The 18,887-nt window shown below is 38.6% G+C and overlaps 2 protein-coding genes across 8 annotated transcripts in view; one reads left to right on the top strand and one right to left on the bottom strand.

Annotated features, from left to right (window-relative positions):
* The window catches only part of mocos (molybdenum cofactor sulfurase), a 76,580-nt gene that overhangs the window by 10,473 nt on the left and 47,220 nt on the right, over nucleotides 1–18,887 (bottom strand). For 2 of the 4 annotated variants that reach the window (XM_088086238.1, XM_088086237.1), the window contains one exon: nucleotides 2,320–2,363. In XM_088086238.1, coding sequence (XP_087942364.1) covers nucleotides 2,320–2,332 — 13 coding nt within the window. In that variant the 5' untranslated portion in view covers nucleotides 2,333–2,363. Of the gene's footprint in view, nucleotide 1; nucleotides 487–2,319; nucleotides 2,364–18,887 lie in introns of those variants that run through there. The other 2 variants (XM_042501715.2, XM_042501712.2) reach the window with 2 other exon arrangements.
* On the top strand, nucleotides 4,032–17,507 carry LOC121954317 (poly(rC)-binding protein 3). Of its 4 annotated transcripts, none has more exons than XM_088086505.1 (14): nucleotides 4,032–4,538; nucleotides 5,854–5,894; nucleotides 9,321–9,431; nucleotides 9,609–9,632; nucleotides 9,762–9,794; nucleotides 9,895–10,011; nucleotides 10,244–10,375; nucleotides 10,792–10,920; nucleotides 12,526–12,615; nucleotides 13,250–13,291; nucleotides 13,697–13,772; nucleotides 14,704–14,756; nucleotides 15,705–15,874; nucleotides 17,141–17,507. In XM_088086505.1, the coding sequence occupies exons 3-14, from the start codon at nucleotides 9,354–9,356 to the stop codon at nucleotides 17,175–17,177; spliced, it is 981 nt and encodes a 326-aa protein (XP_087942631.1). In that variant the 5' UTR covers nucleotides 4,032–4,538; nucleotides 5,854–5,894; nucleotides 9,321–9,353; the 3' UTR covers nucleotides 17,178–17,507. The 4 variants fall into 4 exon arrangements, with proteins under 4 accessions (XP_087942631.1, XP_087942632.1, XP_087942630.1 ...); XM_088086506.1 differs by having other exon boundaries at nucleotides 4,037–4,538; nucleotides 13,697–13,913; nucleotides 16,205–17,507; XM_042501716.2 differs by having other exon boundaries at nucleotides 4,042–4,538; nucleotides 16,205–17,507.

Genomic DNA, 18,887 nt, shown 5'->3' with positions numbered 1-18,887 from the left:
CCTTTAATCCGTGTGAACTCCTTCTCAATCACGTCTTGTAAGTTTTCCCCATAACCGTAGTGACTCCACGACTGCTTAAAAGTGTCAAAAGTGCAAAGTTTTTGGAAATCCATCGAGCGCTCTGGGCTGCAGAGGGTTATTACGGAGCAGACCGCAGGGCAGCTGCAGGCGTTTCAACACACACAACTACTTTGAAACTCATTGACTTTTTCAGGGTCTAAAGTCTGGTGATCAGCGGCTGAGCTTTTTCCTCCTCCCTATGTTGTCCGCGTGCACATCGCCTCGAGATTATTTACTACGAAGACGGCTGCGCAGTCATGTTGACATATAATAAATCACTAATTCCCACGAAATCTTTGTCGAGGCGGACAATGAGCTGCTAAGAAGCACAAAGAACATTAGTCAGTGGTTGACTCTCGGTTGTGAGGGAGCCATGTTTGTAATAAAAACTTTGCAATCATGTGACAAGCTATCTTTTTTTGTCTTTTACGTCCGTCCCACCAAGACTTCTGGGTAAATTATTTAGTAACATTTTCTTTTACCTCAGGGACATTAGGGACTGTTCGTTATTTATGAGAGGGATGGGGCTGGTGCAAAACAGGGGATGCAAAATATATATATGCAAATATGCAAAATATTTTTTAAGCACTGTTGAGGGTTATGATTTGGCTTACAGAAGTGATGTTCAGCTTTAAATGGTTGTATTTTGTGTCTATATTTTCTAAATACCCTCCAAACCACTGAACCCAGAAGTGGGTTTTAAAGGCATGTTTTCTTTTTAAATCTCTAAAATCACACCATTTATCATAGCCAGAAACTGTGAAATATGGTTATTTATGTTGAAGGGAGGGTTAAGCATTTTCACTATTCAATTTGATTCAATTCCAACTTTATTTCAGACACACAGAAGGGTCCAAAACATTAAAAAAGAAAGGAGAAAAAGCAAAGAAAATGAACAAAAAGACCACAGATCATCATTCAATTTAAAAACAGTTCCAATGCAAAAAATCTCGCCAATGTTTCCTAAGTCTTGATGTGTAATGAGTGCATATATATATATATATATATACATACACACACACACACACACACACACACACACACATATATATACACATGTATACATATATATGTATATACATATTTTTTTTTACTCTATTTTTAGTTATTTTATTCATTTTAATTAATATGCATTATCCTCTTCTAATGGTCTAATTTTAGTATTCACATATTTGATAATCAGTTCTAACTCAAGTCTGTATTTTTAAATTTATTTTATATTATCTTATTTACAATGACTGATATTGTACATTTTAAATTGTTTGTTCAATTTCTTTATAATGTAGTCAGGTCTCTCTTGAAAATGAGATCTCGATCTCAATTGGGCTTACCTTTTTAAATAAAGGCTTCTATATACTGCTTTATTCCCCATCTTAATTCTTATTTTATTAATTTTGATTTTAATGAATTTAATGTGCTTTTATGGTCAGTTGGCAACTTAGTTGTGTGATTGCAACTTGTACCTCGCACTTTGTGCAGCACATTGTGCTTCCATCTGGAATGTAATGTGTTATATAAATAAAGTTTTGCTTGCTTGCTAAGCAAACCATAAATACAGGGCAAACAACAGCTCACTTGGCGAAAGAATACATATGAAGTAGGGCAGGAAATTTATTTTCAAAATGCTAGTATGATTAGTTATTATGACACATTATTCTAGTATATATTAAATTAATATATGAAAAAAATACAGGCACACATGTATTTCACACATTTTACAAATATTTTTTTTCTTTTGTATAATAAAATTCATATACATATTTCTAATACATGAATATAGCGTACTGGGGCTGCAACTAATAACTAACCTATTTTCATTGTTGATTAATCTATTGATTATTTACTCAATTAATAAATTAGTTGTTTGGTCTATAAAATGTCAGAAAATTGTGAAAAATGTTAATCTGTGTTTCCAAAAGGTGAAATTGTTGTCCTCAAATGTTTTGTTTGTCCACAACCCAAATATATTCAGTTTACTGTTGTAGAGGAGTAAACAAACCAGAAAGTTGTTGTTTTTTTTTTGCTAAAAAAAAAAAAAAAAAAAATCCAACCAATTCATCATTTATCAAATTAGTTTGTGATTAATCTAATAATTGAAAAATAATTGATTAATTGTTGCAGCTCTAGAATATACTGTGAAATATGTAGCTATACATTTGACATAAAAACATGTAGAGCTTAAGTATTATTAAAATATGGCTATGCATTACTTTACAGGCATGTATAATATGAATGGGAACACTGAAGAGTGATACACACCTTTGTTTTGCATGTATGAAAGCTGTCATGTCAAGCTGCCAGGCCTGAAACCACAAATGATGATGAAATAAGAATGTAAGCATTACATTTATCCTTCAGTCATGCATTCACATTTCCCCTCCCCCGTTATTTTTCAGGGTCCATTTTTATTGATCTTCTTTGTTTAACCCACCTGCTCCAAACTTTAATCCAATGCTCAGACATAAAAAGTCTTATAAATTTTTTAAAAACTATTACTGTCACATTATACAATTGCCTTCCTCTTTCAGCTCCCACAATTATTTTATTATTTTATTCATGGGCATTAAAGTTAAGCACAGATACTGATCCACAAGAAAATTATATTTATCTTTTATTAGACATTTATTCATGGTAGAGGATTTGCAACTTTAACACTTTCCACTCATCCTTTAGGCATTTCTTTTCAAGAAATGGGAAATTTACATTAAATAACTGTAATCGATTACACCAACAAGTCCCAGTAATGACACAGTAATCCGATTACATATATCCCCTGACTGTTATCCTCATTGACACACACTCCCCATGAAGGAGTAAATTCGTTTAAAGTGGTCAGAACTCAAAATCGTATTAAAAAATGTTGATTGGTTGACATTATTTAGTGTAATGATTACTTAATGTCAGGCTACTAGACTAGCAGAGTGTTATTAAAGCTACTGATGAGAGAACCACGTGTATATCATATTTATCCAAAGCCATTCTTTCAATATAGATAAAACTGATGCAACTATGACCCCTCTCCTTTTATTTTTAAGGCTATTTTTGATTTGACACCTACCCTGCTTTCAATGGCTGTAACTGATTACACCAACAAGTCTCTGCAATCACTTCACAGTAATCCCATTACATATAATCCCTGACTCCTTAATCTCATTGACACACAAGGTACATGAAGGGGAGGAAATTAGTCACAAGTGATTGGCATGAAATGCCTGATCATCTCATGGTCTCTGAAAGGATAGAAATAATTGTCAAACTTTGTCAGATGCCCATGCCCTTGACAGCTTTTATAGATATGTTGTGCTTCTGATTCTGTTTGCAGACGAGAAACAAGCAGAGCGCAACTTTTACTACAGTTTTGGGAGTTTTATTGACCTTTCCTTGACCCCTAATCCTGACCTAACCTCTTGTTAACTCTGAAAAAGTCCTCTAAAGTGAAGAGTGGCAAAATACTTTTGCTTTAAAGGATTATTTTCATCTATGTGTTCTCATTCAATCCTTTTAACCACAGAAATAAAACTTGGAAGTTGTATTGAATTCCTAGTTGAATGTAATGTGGCCTGCTTAGATTTCTGATAGACGACCATGAGGCTCACAGCAGCCGTCATTGTCCCCGTGCAACGCAGTGAGTAGTAATTAAATATGCCACTTATGCTTCACTGATTCATTTCCCTCACAATTTTGAAGCTCAGCTGAATACATTTTTCTGTGCAGAAGGGCTGCATTGTATCCAGTATGGCCTCATTATGAGGGCAGAAGGGCTTGGTGTGGGGGAGGGCAGAGGCAGCGCGGGGGGAGAAGCACCCCATGAAGACATTGTGCTTAACATCACTAAATACCTCAAATGCCACATTGTCCTTCCCAGCCCTCAATTAGTTGGGGTCCTTGTACAAAGCACTGATTTCATACAGGGAGATTTATTTTTAGAGAAAATCCGGCCCTGTGCAGGCAGGAAGCTCTGTGAAAATCTAATGAGGAACACAGCAGTCATGCAGAGTTGTTAGTCTCAGAGCAACATCGGTTAACAAAGCTTCTCTTCAGTGTCTCTATGTGTGTTTTTGATGGCTGCAAAAGGCTAGACCTCTCTGATTATTTGTTGTGGCGGCTGTAACTGTGGCCCGCTCTATCTGCGCTGGACAGTATCCAGCCAAAGAGCCTCTTTGCCCTGCCCTCAGGCCTCTTCAGCTCGTGGATCTCCGTGTGGAGGAACGCCTCTTTGGTGGCTGTGACAGGGAGAATTAGGCAAGAGATGCGGGTTCACTTGCCCTGCGTAGGGGCTTATCTTGGGCTAAGCTGAGGGACTAATAGCAAAGCCAGCCTCCGCTCCAGCCGGTCTGAGGGCACAGGGAACCATCTGTCCACTCTGTGGATAGCTGACAACAAAGGGGGCAAACATTGAACACGGACTACAAACTAAAAGGCCGTTCATTTAGGAGATACGAGAAAAACAGAAGAGGAGCAAGTATTTTGTATATAAGGTCAGTACTTTAATCGTTCTTGTTGTACTACAGGCCGCACACTGAGCCGCAACTGTGAGAGTCAGACTCCCTCACAGCTTAGTTTCTCCTGGTAACAATGTAGCAGACTGCATTAATGTTGGGCTTTAGCCAGACACAAAAAGTTGAAGTTAAACTTTTAATTCAGCCATTCTTTTTGGTTCTGTGCATTTAAAAGAGTGTGTGTCTTCATTTTAATGCGCCACTCCTGACTCCCATTAGTTAATTTGTGCTGGTTATTTTCCAGACCCTGCTGTGTCGCAAATGCATTTTGTTGCACTCTTAAGTTCAGGGATAGTTTTGGCTACAATGAATTATCACATAAAACCAGGCGTGAATCTCTGATAGTGAAACCTTTATGTTGAGGGAGGAATGCCATGCTGCACGGCCCCATGCTTATAGTCTGATATTTGATAGTTATTAATAGAATGATTTTTGCCTTTAAATATTTAAGAAGTGATAAGGCATGAGTTAGTAGAAATCTTTCAATGTGATAAGGATAAATAATTTAACACGTGTTTCAAAATGTACAGAGCATTGTTTGAATATTTTAGTTTAGGAGCTTTAATCTCTAAACTGGAGCGCTATTGTTTGTAATAATCATGTAAAATACAATCATCTTTGCATTACAATCCAGAATGTAAAAAAAAATCTTTTGTTTTAGCCTCAAATTTGGAATGCATTTTCTAATGAAACCCCTCAAGTAATCCACTTAGACAATGTTCTCCATTTCCCTCAAGGATTAATGCCCTGTTTTTTATTGTCTGAAGCACATTTCTGCCTGTCAGTGCTCGGGGAGCTTGGTTCCTGTAGATTATCTGTTTTATCATGTATACTCTGCGGGTGCTGTTGTGCACCAGTGTTTTGTTCGGAAGTCTTGAGTGGGCGCTGACGTGCTAGAGGTGACAGAAATGGGTCAAAAGGGTCTTAGCATTAACTAAACAAATCCCGGCCTATAGGATTAGACAGAGATGTTGCTGTTTATTTGATGTATCCACTGTAACTTTATAATGATACATACACAAACAGGAGAATAGCTGTGTGTCTTGTTAGCAGTAAGACACACACTTCTTAGTCATGACGTCGTTTGGAGTAAGTCCTTTAGCTCAGTCTGGTATAATCAACACTGGAATGTGCTGGAACAATATCCTATTGAAAACTGCTCCTGTAGAGCTATGTTTTATTTACTTTTTGTTCACTGATATTGCCATATTTCATTGGATATCAACTACGAATTGTGTTATCCTCAGAGTTAGCACTGAGTCAAACCCATTTTTCATCTTTTTTTTTTTTTTAGGTGTGGAATGGCGGCAGAGAGTTCTGTATTTATTGGTTTGTGTGAGTATCCAAGCAAGGCTCTGTGGGATTGTCACAGGTTGTGTTTTTCAAGAAACAGTCTTACAGTTTGGGAAATACACTTATTCATTTTGTTGCATTTGGCTGAAAAGATAGACACAACTCTCACATCCATCCATTAAATATGAAGCTATACAGCCAGTGGATAACTAGCTTATCTTTTACTATGTTTTCATCCAAAATCGACAAATACCGCTGCTTGGTCAGTGGACTTTCACGTCTACATATAGGTTCCCTCCTGTGTCTGTTGTTGACGTTCCAGGACGGCAAGTCAGTTTACGCCTGTTACATGAATTGTGTTTTTTTTTTTCAAAATACATTTCCATTTTGACAGAAAATGTACAGTTTTTGCTCATTAGATGCATATGCTATCTTTCAAAATAAATGTACAATGTAGGTAATGCATTTCCTTGTGCAACAAAAGTATCTGGTTAGATTTAGGCATCAAAAGCACATGGTTAGATTAAAAAAAAACAAAACATCATTTGGGAGGTGAAAAGCGATCATCTGGGTGAAAGTCTGGTGTTTGTTGGACTCATCCAACATCCCTCTCCTACCTGCCGTACACTGACATTCCAGCTCCCTTTTTATCACAATGTGCAATTATTTTCATGTGCAACTGGTGTAAATATTTTTTAACTGCTGAGGTTGGTGTCTTTTTTTTTTTTTTTTTTACTATTTATCTTGTACACACCTTGCTGCTGTAACAATGCAAATTTCCCCATTGTGGGACTAATAAAGGATTATTTTATCTAAACTTATATGACATTGTTACTGGCAGCGTTTCAAATAAACTTGACAAATTAAAATTTCATATCATATTGCAGGTGCTTTTCACCGATGTCTGACGCCAAACTCACTGACCAAGCAGCAGTATTTGATGAGTTGAGAATGATAACAGGCTGTATCTTAGCATAAAGAATGGAAGCAGGGGAAACAGCCAGCCTGGCTCTGTCCAGCTCTGCTTTTTATGGCCCAAAGCAGTAACTTCTTGAGCCTCTGTTGTTTGCTTGGCTGCTCTTCAGAACCACAGAATATTAGGGCATTTAACCCAGCGTAGACACTATTTCTACACTTTGTTTACATGGATTAAACAAACAAAATCTAGTGTTTTAATTATTGAGCTTTCAAGTTGCTCTTAGATGGACTTTGTTGCCTTTGGACAGAGCCAGGCTGGCTGCTTCCAGTCTTTTTGCTTAGCTAAACTAACCGGCTGCTAGTTAGAGCTCCATATTTACTGTACAAGCACGAGGATGGTATCGATCTCTTCGTCTAACTCTCCAAAAAAAAATCCAAATAGGTGTCTTTCCCAAAATGATGAACTGTTGCTTTAAACATGTCACTATGCATACTGTTAAAACCCTGGAGTAGGATTAATTTAAACTCCGGATTAACTGGGATACCTCATGCACCCTCACCAATAGGACGCCATCATGTTCCCTCCTTTTTACTACTCCAAAGTATATTAACCATATGCATTAGATTTAGGTGAAGTTTCACATGTGATTGTTTAATCACTCCTTGCAAGTAGTCCCATGTTAAATGACCTTTTTTTCCAAATAGATTATTAGGTAGTTAAAAATTTCTCAATTTTCTGCAAACAATGTCTGTTGCTTTACCAAACCCAGTGTGAAAAATATCTGGTAAAAGTATGTCTCAGAACCGTGATGGCCTAATACACAAGGTGACCTTGGTCTTTTGCAGACTGAAAGTCTTGTCTCAGTCTCTGTTATGGTGCAATAAGCTGCCCTTTCTACACTGCATCGAGACATTCTTTATTTGTTCTGCAAGTACAACCAATTGGATACGCGGCCACAACAGAGCCGACATTGTGTGGTGTGATATTAAGAGACAGTCACACACACATCACTTGATCCTCAGGCCTCCAAAGCACAAGTGGCTTCCTTTGTATCTTATCTTATCCGAGGGACTCACACAACTTGTATTTAGCCGGAACTAAAGACACGGTCCCACGTGAAGATTGCACCTAGTGATAGGCTTATCTTCCCCCACTCACAACTACACGGTCAGGAGACAAACAACAATGATCCACAACTCCTCAGAGAGCAGCGGCCCCTTGATAAATTCTATAAAAGGGGATTTGGCTCCTTTTAGCAGCATAAAAATCACTGCTCCAACTTTGGAGTATTTTACATTCCCCATGGTTAAGGTAATGATCTGTAACATTTTTAAATAGAGATCTATTTTATCGCTGCTGCAGACTGATTTAACAATGACGATGCAGCCTACACACACAGTTCATGAAAGCTTTTACATTTTCTGTGTCTGGTACCTCTTTTCCCAATAAAATCTTGTAGAGCACAGGAAATGATACTTCACATTTCCTGCAGCTGCAGCAGTTTGGCTGCAATGAATAGAAGAAAAGGGTAGTTAGCTTGCGCAGTGATGATAAACACAATGGCATGACAGACAAAGACTGGAAAAGGCTGAAAATTTATTGAAACTTCAAGGGACAGTCCAACCGAGAACCAAAAATACATATTTTTTCTCTCACCGGTAGTGCTATTTATCAAACTTGACTGCTCTGATGTGAGTTGCCGAGTGTTGGGAGATATCAGCAGCAGAGACGTCTGCCTTCTCTCAAATATAATGGTACTGGATAGTGTAAAGCGCCCCAAAAAATATATTTGGAAAACTTAACAGCAATGTCTCATTCCACATATCATGACCCAGTTGCTCAAGATAATCCACAGAACTTGTTCTGAGCAGTTTTATGTCGGAACTATTTTTTCTCTATTGAACTCTACCCACCAACTGTACCACAGTGCAGGTTCGTACTTGTGATAACGGGAGATGAATAAACATGATAAACATGAACGCTGCCCTGCTGAGCTTTAACATCAGCTGGCTCATTGGTGCGAGGTGAGCTAGCAGTAAATGAATGCTTCCTTCTGCGCAGTGATACAGTTCACAGGTGTTGTTTGGTAGAGAGAAAATAGTTTCTACATAAAACTGCCCACAACAAAGCCTGTGGATTATCTTAAGTAACCGGGTCATGATTTATAGAAAGAGACATTACTGTTGAGTTTTCCAGGTGTATTTTTTTGGCGCTTTGAGCACCACAAGCCGAGTGCCATCTAGTTCCATTGTTTTCAAGAAAAGGTAGACATCTATACAGCTGATAGCTCCAAATACTTACACTAAAAGAATATAGATTGATAAATAGCACTACAGGTAAATGGAAAAATATATTTTTTTTTATTTTGGGGTGAACTGTCCCTTTAAAGTTCACCACTCAACACACAGTTTGACACTGTAATAATATTCCTTTTAAAAAATAGGATCTTGTAGATGACCTCTTTATTTTAACAGATAACCCACTGAAATACCAGAGCTATCCTTATAAACAAGAACTGTCTTGAGCAAACACTTTCTTTCTTTTTGCAGAGGGTTTAAATTAAAGCTTGGAAAACAGAGAGAATGTCTGACAAGGAAGAAATGGCTTCAGATGGGAGTCTGAATGTTACACTGACACTGAGGCTGCTGATGCACGGAAAGGTAACAGACAGATTCGGAAATAGTTGACTGTATATTTGTCACAACGTCCTAATGGTTTGGTAATTGCACATCATCTTTGTTAAAATGATAACATCCTGCTCTTAATGTGAAAAGCTGTTAGGAGAAAATCTTGTGATGCTGCTTGCTTGTTAAGCGCTGTTATCTTTTTATTCACAGGAAGTTGGCAGCATAATTGGGAAGGTAGATTTATTTTTTTCCAATCCATCAGCATTTTTTGATTCATACCACTTTCTCTCTGATTTTCTCATCTCCTTCCTTTTGTAAAACTAATCAATTCTGCTGATTTATATTTTCCTCACATGATTCCAGAAAGGAGAAACGGTAAAGAAAATGAGGGAGGAGGTGAGCATTGACTAATGTGAAAACACGTATCATTTAATGTGTTCTGGCAGATCAATTACAACATATCGAGGCTGGAATAATTGTGGATTTGTGTTTACAGAGTGGCGCTCGAATCAACATATCAGAGGGCTCATCTCCTGAGAGAATAGTCACGATCACAGGACCCACAGAGGGCATCTTCAGAGCCTTCTCCATGATCGCACTGAAGTTTGAGGAGGTACAGTGAAACAAATGTGCGACAAACTATGGCTGCAACTTTTCACATATCGTGATAAAATCCTGCTGTTTTACACAAGAATTTAGGAAATATTATATAAAGATCTTGTCTGAAATGCGAAGGACACTGAGTGCACCTTTTATTGGCTTGCAAAGAAAGACAGACTTGTCAAATAAAGCTGCCGTTCCTACAGACGTTGCTGAAAAAAACATATTTTTGAATCCTCCCTCAGGATATCACCGCAGCAATGACAAACAGCAACGTGACAAGCAAGCCACCTGTGACACTTCGCCTGGTTTTCCCAGGGAGCCAGTGTGGCTCCCTGATTGGCAAAGGAGGCTCAAAGATCAAAGAGATCAGAGAGGTAGGAATGCTTTTTTCGTTTTTATTTTCTACCAGGAAGTTGTTTTTCTGCACCCAAACAGGGACCGAAAACCTCCTCCCTGCTGCTTTGACATCTCGAGTATCAAACACTCCACTCAAACTTTTCTTGCTTTTCTCAGCCTTAAAATGTATGTATGTTTTTGCTGTTGCTGCTCATGAAAATCCCACTGATTATTCCTGTAAAGATCGGCGGAGGCTGAATACTCATTCTGAATGGACAATATTTGTGTATGCCTCTTCAAATATTGGAGCACACATTGCTATTTGGCTTGCAGCTGCTCCCTGCATGTCAAACTGTGTTCGCGGTAATTTGCGGGTGCTTGAAACAGCATTTCAATTTGGCTGATGGTGTGCTCTTTTCAGCAATAAATAGCCTTTGTTTCTTCTGTTGTTAAGACCACAGGCGCTCAGGTTCAGGTGGCAGGAGACATGCTGCCGGACTCTACAGAGAGGGCTGTCACAATCTCCGGCACTCCACAGGCCATCACTCAGTGTGTAAGACACATCTGCTCTGTCATGCTGGAGGTAAGCACTGTCAGACAGCAGATGATCTTCACGTTCAACAGCTCTATTTAGGCGTCAAGTATGTCACATTTGTTTACGTAGGAGGAGGTAAAAGGTATTCAGTGGCACTTTCAAGGTATTTTCAGTCTCAGCAACATTTTGCTCCTGCAAGGCTAAAGATAGTGTTCAGGCTGCGGTTGGTCGTGTTTATTAGATGTGCTACAATAAGGGCACTATTTGCTATGATATCACTTTTTTGGGAATAATTTTTTGTCAGATATAACCCCAAAGCCCTGTCAAAAGATGTCAGTCTTCCTTAACACAAATATGTGGATATATATATATATGTTTTTTGGGTTTTTTTTTTTACAGTCAAATCATAAGTCCTGTTTTTATACCTCAGCACTGGTGATAACACCAGAGGCATTTGTTTTGGGGTAGGTTTATTAGTCTTTCTCATCTTCTGAGTGCAATATCTCACGAACACCTTAAAGTAATTTCTTCAAATTTTGCACAAACATCCACTTGGACCCAGTGATGAAATGTTTAGATTTTGGTGTTCAAATGTCAAGGTCACTGTGACCTTGCATCCCTCTCGTTCTCGTGATCATAATATCTTAAAAAGGGCTTGAGGGAATTCTAAAAAAAAAAATGGCACAAATGATCACTTTAACTATTAGAATTTGGTGGTCACTGTGACATTGCGTCTGCCACATTTTTGTGAATGCATCATGTGAATTTTTTTTTCGTATTTGGCACAAACATCCACATGGACTCAAGAATGGCGAATGGATTAGAATTCGGTGGTTGAAGGTAAAAAAGTCAAGGTCATGTGACCTCACGAAATATGTTTTTGACCCTAACAGCAGGCATACGTTATTCAAAATGCTAAAATCATGTGATGACATTTTATATCCAAAAGGTTAAAGGTAACTTCACTGTGATATCATAATGTTCTGCAAAGAACACTTTCCTGTCCATTATTCAACACCATAATTCAGGCACAGAGGGGAAGAAATTCTGTCAGATACTGAATTGGTTACACTAATCTTGTATGGCAACTTTGATCTGTGGCAATTGTATAGATCTTCTGTGCTGCCTGAGGGAAGCATCCTTTTTTTTTCCACGGACATGGATGTAAACTGTAAATGCAACTTATGTGGTTTGTGGAGGCGTACAACTGTGAAGCTGTAATTCTAGTTTAGTTGAACTACTTAAATTCTTTGGTTTTCTACATGCCTCCAACTGCAGAAGTACCCACCTGGGTACAAATATTATACTTTACATATTTACATAATATAAATAATTTTAAAAAATGACTCTTTTAAGTAATGTAGAATAAGTTTAGATTGAAGTTCAGCATCCATTTGACCTTGTTGTTTTGTCAAAAAAAAACCCAAAAACATTCAATCAGTTTGCCATTTCAGGCCTATATACAGCTGTATCATAGGTTTCTTTGGTCCAAGGTCTCATGTAACTTTCTCAAGTGATGAAAGGGGAATAAAAAGATTCAGCAAGCGATATAAAAAGGGATATAAAATGCATCAGTGCCAGCGAGACTTCTTTTTTTTCAGTTGCAGCAGTGTATAAATTCTGCCTTTTTGGTTTGCATGACTGTGTTTCTAGTCTCCGCCAAAAGGAGCGACTATTCCCTACCGTCCCAAGGCCATACCTGCTGGAGCCCATGCAGTATTAGCACCACAACACTCTGCACAAGTAAGTGGCAATCAGGGGGTTATTTAGCAGTGATTTTAAACAGCTTTGTTAAAAGCATAACAATAGAAGCGGCTGCTTATTTTGTGGGAGCTCAGAGTCACGCTGATCATTAAGCATATTTCACCACTAGAGGGACACATCTGTGTAATTATACAGCAATAAGCTCTTCATATTTTAATGCTGTAAGCAATAAGATGAGGTAATGATCACATTAGAAAGTATTCAGGCAAGCTGTAATGTGTCGGAGGTATGAATAACAGTCATTTACATTAATAATCCCCCTGCAGTGTGAGACCTGAGAGATGTCGTGACTAAAGCTCATGTTTTCCATGAGCTGGCTAGTCACTGTCCTGAATTTGGCACAGTCTGCTCTGACCTATCAGACATCTGTTTATGTTATTGGATTTCTGGCCATGGTCAAAGAGGGGGAAAAACAGCAGATGACATTTAAATGAAATTCCATCAAATCCATACACATTAGAGCTAGGGAAAAGAGGAAGAGAATAGATTTTCAAAAATGCACTCACGGCTCGGAGCTCACGCTTCATATTCTGTGACCAATTCACATCTCAAGTGCCATGTTCAAACATTTCTGCTCCTCATATGACCACATCTTTTCCCCTATTCCTTTCAGGCCTTTGCAATCCCAGGGCAGTATGCCTTTGCACATCAAGATGTAAGTATGCTCATTTGAGTGACTGACATCTACCCTAATGACCTACTCCTGCCCACTCCCTCCAAGTCACCACTATGCCCTCTGTGTACCCTACTCAGCAGAGATGAAACTTCAATAACCCTGATCTGTTGACATTACTAACACTAACACATTGTAGCAGCATGCATTGATTGAAATAAAAATGAAGAGTTCATGATCAGTTGTAGCTTTGTAGCCAGAGATGTGACTGTATTTTCAGATGTCTGCCACGAGAAGCCAGCATGCTTTCTGAAGGAAATGAATCTCTTCACACTGACACCATCTGTGATGTTTGTGAACTTCAGATTGGCTCTGTATTGTAGCTGTCAGCTCCTCTGAAATAATCCAGTTTGATTGGTTAGCTCTAACTTCCTTCCTACCCTGCAGTTGACCAAGCTTCACCAGTTGGCTATGCAGCATATCCCCCTCCCTTCCCTTGGGCAGAGCAACCCTACCTTCCCTGGTACGTACCCACGGCTCCCTGGGGAAGTCCATCTATCCCTCTGTCTTCACTCCTCTTCGAATCACATCATCAACACCCCTGTCACTTCAGAGAGGATCAAGGATGTCTCCATTCTCTCAGAGTTTACAGACGCTCTCACAGGTTTTTTTTATGTAGACGGTGGCTTTACAGAGATGTGAATCTAACCTGCATTGCATTGTTATTTGCATCTATTTGTACTAGAAAATAAGATAAAAACAAAAGAAAAGCAAATAGTGAGGCTTTAAGGTTAAGCCACCGCACTAGTTTATTATCAACAATCTTGAAAGTTAGTCACTGAAATATTTATAATCCAAAAGGAGCATGTGACAGATTGAAGCAGACGAAACAAAACACAAAAGTAAAACAGCAGAGTTCTCTGAGAGGGGAATGTGAAAAATGTCAGAAATATTTACAGTTTAGTAAATATTTAACCATTTCTCACTATTTCTCATATCCTCCCAAAAATTTCAGCTCCATTTGCCCAGTTTCCCTCTCCAAAAAACAAATCCTAATCTCTCGACCCCATCCTCTACCTCTGCAACACTTCTCCTCCAAATCTAACATTTTCTTGGCCAGACCATCCCTGACCTCAACCACCCCATGTACTCATATACTCTGCCACAACTAACTGAGGACAAAACACTACAACATTATTGGCAGCCTGATGTTATATAACACACATATTTCAATGAAATCTGACTGTAGCATATAAAATATGTGCATAGAATGTGTGCTCAAAATATAAATGCAGTAAATGTGTCTGTCTAGAAAGATTTTCTTGCCATTTTTCTGTTTCTAATTTAGCCATGTATCAGTGGTAAACTAGACAAAATAGGTTAACTTGTCATGCAATGCAAGTCGAAGCCATTAGTGCCATACTGTTGTTCGCATTTCTTGTCCTACTTTGCAGGATTGGATGCATCTGCCCCCACAAGTTCACAAGAGCTGGCAATACCTAATGATGTAAGTGCCACATTGTTTGTGTTCTGTTCAGCACTAAAACTCACACCGTTAATCCTCATGCTACTTATTCCATTAACACTTTCTAGGAGGACAGCTGTAATGAGGATTTTTTTTAACACAAAAACATTCACATTTTTTAGATGCAGAAGGCAATTTATCTTGTCTCCTTTTTTTAAAAAACATAAATTATTACATAAATAAGCCACACTCATAATAGTTGTCGTATAACCTTGTTGTGGCTTGAATAATACAAAAAAAGAAGGACATCAAAGATACAACACTCAAGGGCTTATAGCAGTCTATTAGCTGTGCTACTTTAGATAATCATATATCATCTCAAAATTACATTATTATAGGTTATATAGACTTTATATTTCTATGGAATTACGGACATTAAAATCTAACCTTTTAGAGGTTGTATTGCGTAACAAATTTAGCAAATATCTTTAATTTCCGTTCTTGTGATGAGTTTAGCATAATGGAAACGAGAAAACAGCTAGTCTGGTTCTGTCACTAACTTTATATCTTATTTGTTTGCTTTAACTGTACAAAGACCTAAGTATTTAAACAGCAGGTTGTGGTTTTTGGGGTGTGCCAAACACCACAACCACTTAGACACCAGTTTACTTATTTACTAATTACTTACAGAGTAAAAACATTTTTTTATGCTGTGAAGTTGGGCATTTTGACTTTTGACTATAAAGAAAATAAGTGTATCACCCAAAATGTCAAACTAGCCAGTGTCCTTGTGACATCATTCACAGCATTGTCAACTAAGAGATGTTTTCTGGGTATGTGGTTTTCTTCTGTGGACAATTAGCAGAAGACTGTGGTGGTGCTCTCACCACAGCAGCTGCATCCAAAAGCTGTTTTAAAATACAATTCCTGAAAAGCATGAAAACATGAGCCGTTTTTTTCATTTGCATCTTTCTGTTTCTCCCTCTTTAGTTTATTGGCTGCATAATTGGAAGACAAGGCAGTAAGATCAATGAGATCCGCCAGGTCTCTGGAGCTCACATCAAAATTGCCAGCGCCACTGATGGCTCAGCCATGCGCCAAGTCACGATCACAGGCTCGCCGGCCAGCATAAGCGTCGCCCAGTACCTCATCAACGCCAGGTAAGACATTACGCAGGGCGGCCACGTCCAGCAGGGCATCACATCGCGGCCTGATAAGACAGCCAAACACTATGCTATTGTATGAGGGCAGAGTTATTGTGCTCAGAGTGAGGCTGGATTTGTTCCGTCTCACTGCTCCGTTCTATGGACTGCATTAAAATCCTTATTGTCTCTGCTTTTTAACACATTCCTTCTTTGATACTTATGTTTTCTCCTCTCTCTCACCTCCCTTCTCCTTTGTCTCACCCATTCTCCTCCTTTTCATCTTTCACTGTCTCATCTTAACCCCTCACCATCTCAACTCCCCCTCCAAAACATCACGACCTGCAGCTTAGAGATGGCTAAATACACCATGCAGGCCGCTTCCTCTGCGACCCCCGTTGACCTCAACATGAGCTTCTCTCAGTCCGCTCCCACTGCCTCCACTGCTGCTACCTCTATGGCCGTCCTGGCGGCCACCCCCCCAGCCCCCACCATTAACGTCCACTCTCCCTCCACCTTACAAACCATCCAAAACCCACATTACGCCGTCCCCGTTTCCAGCCTGCTTGGCATGAAAACTCTCCCTCTCCTGGCTGTCCACCCAGCAGCCGCTTCCAGCCTAACTCAGGGTTTATCCCCTTACACCGCAAAAATGCCAACCTCCACCATCAAAAAATCTGAGCGCCAGAAGTTCGCTCCTTATTGATGTCTGTTTTTTAAGTCTTGTCAGTGCAGCTGACTGGTAAGACATTATTAAATGATAAGAAAATATTTAAAATGTAGCATATAGGCTTAAAAATAGCTTACACCGGTGTGTGAAAGTTTTGCCTGTGTAGCACTTGTTTTCCATTAATCAGGAGAGTATTAGAAACAGACTGAAACGATGGTAGTATCAAAACATGTCCTCATTAATTAAAACAGGCAGCAGAGGTGCATATTAACTCAGTATTATCTGCGGACATGCATAACAATTAAAGTGGGTAACTCAGGCTTGGATTAGTATCCTAGAAAAAGCTATTTTTTCAAATGGATTCACGTTACAGAGCTTTATATGGAGACTTACTCCAAGAGAGGTATCTTGCATATATTTTCATTTACATGATGCAAATATTGACTTAGTTTTCTATTTGTGTAATAGTTTACAATTGTTAGATAATGCAAACTAGAATCATGAGACGTGGTGCTTTGTAGGCAGCAGGCTTTTAAAATGTCTTTCTTGTACAGAAGTCAGTGTGTCAGTATTTTTTAACAAGGATTGTCAACTTAACCTTTCCTTCACTATAGGCTCTCATCAGTGCTAACAGGCTTGGGTGTTCTGTAGTAGCGTTGCGATGTTGCAGTTCTGATGGGATTATCCTAAAGCCACATTGGATTCTTGTGGATTTCACTCTGCACAGTAATCCTGTAGAGCGGGACTGGCCTAACTAACTCATTTATTGTTTCTGTACACTAGCATGTTTCTAGTTTATTTTCCAAGCTAGATGACTGGAATGCTTCAACTTCCAGCATCTGAACTGGACATTGAGCAATTATTGTGATAAATGTTTTATTCATGTGTTTCTGAAGTGGGTCTACCCCCCAAACAATGCAGATTTGTAATATTTGTTGATGAAATGACTTTGAAATAAATGGAACTTTTTATGAATACAAAGTGGCTGTTTTACTGTGACTTTGTTAGTGAGGAAAATCTTTGACGTTTCTGCCGATTACTCTGACTCTTAACATCTACTCTGATGATTTATGCATTGTTCACTTTTAAGTGGCTTTGAGCTTTAATTGTATATTAATCAGGACAACAAATTTCCACTCAGCTGGAATTACAGTTGAGTGGAAGAGCATTTTTCTTGTAGAAACAATTATTTTAAAAAACACACAAGTTTGTTGGACTTTGTATATCCATTGAGGTATTTAAGGTATTTAAGCACCTGATGGAATATGATATAATATTTTTCTAATTTTCACACTTATTTCACACATATTAAACAAACTGACAATAAGATTATATATTTCCATGTTTCTGTCCCTATGTGTAGATATTGGAAGGATGCAGGGGACACAACCCCAAAATATTTAGAACATGTGCATTTGTCCTCCTCAATATAAACATGATATTGATATTGGTCCAAGGTTAAGGTCATTGTGACTTTGCATCTGTCTCATTCTCGTGAACACAATCTAAAGAACAGCTTGAGGAAATCTCTTAAAATTCAGCACAAATGTCCACTTTGAGACAAGGATGAACTGATTAGAAATAAGTGATCAAAGGTCAAGGTCACTCTGACCTCCTCCGTGGCACTCTGGTGAACTTAGTATCTCAAGAACACCTTGATGGATTTTCTTTAAATATGGCACAAACATCTAGGGGCTCAAAGACAAACTGATTCGAATTCGGTTGTCAAAGGTCAAGGTTACTGTGATTTGACCAGTTGGTGGAGGCATATAACTGAGTAATTCTAGTTTTGACAAAATAAAAGACAATTAAACTGATGCAGAAAAATTCACAAGATACAGGAAATTAAAATTATGGTGTTTAAAATTTTCTGGGAGAAAACTGCTGTTCAGGGGGGCAGCAGCAAACCCTCCATTCAAATGCCCCCAACCCCATATTTCCGCCCTTGTATTTGGTCTGACCCTTTTAAAACAACCAGAATATATCATTACAAACATGCACTTTTCTCCATCTCTTGATGTTTTTCACCGAAGAGAAAATGTGCATGTACAGCCTGGACACGAAAAACATCCAACAGCAGTGAAACTGAAATATAGAAAACAATAGAGAGCTGTAACAGCAGCCATTAGCAGTTTGCAACGCACAGCCATTTCGAGGTTTTGGCAGGTATACAAAGACAAACCTGCACTGACTAGTCCGTGGTATTATGGATGCACTTTGTTGATGGCAGAGGGCACAAAGTTCCTGCTCAAACAAACTTTTTTTTTACCTGCACTCTCCTGAAAAACAGAAGCAAACTTGGACTAACCTCACAGTAAATATTCAACACATGTTGTGGCAAAACTCTCACGGGTCCTGGAA

The sequence above is a fragment of the Plectropomus leopardus genome, chromosome 13 (assembly GCF_026936395.1).
Source record: "Plectropomus leopardus strain MGB_pleo_1.0 chromosome 13, ASM2693639v1, whole genome shotgun sequence".
In the NCBI taxonomy this organism is placed as follows: Eukaryota; Metazoa; Chordata; class Actinopteri; order Perciformes; family Serranidae; genus Plectropomus; species Plectropomus leopardus.
Note: the sequence above shows the minus strand (reverse complement) of the source record. Positions and strands in the feature narration are given on the sequence as shown.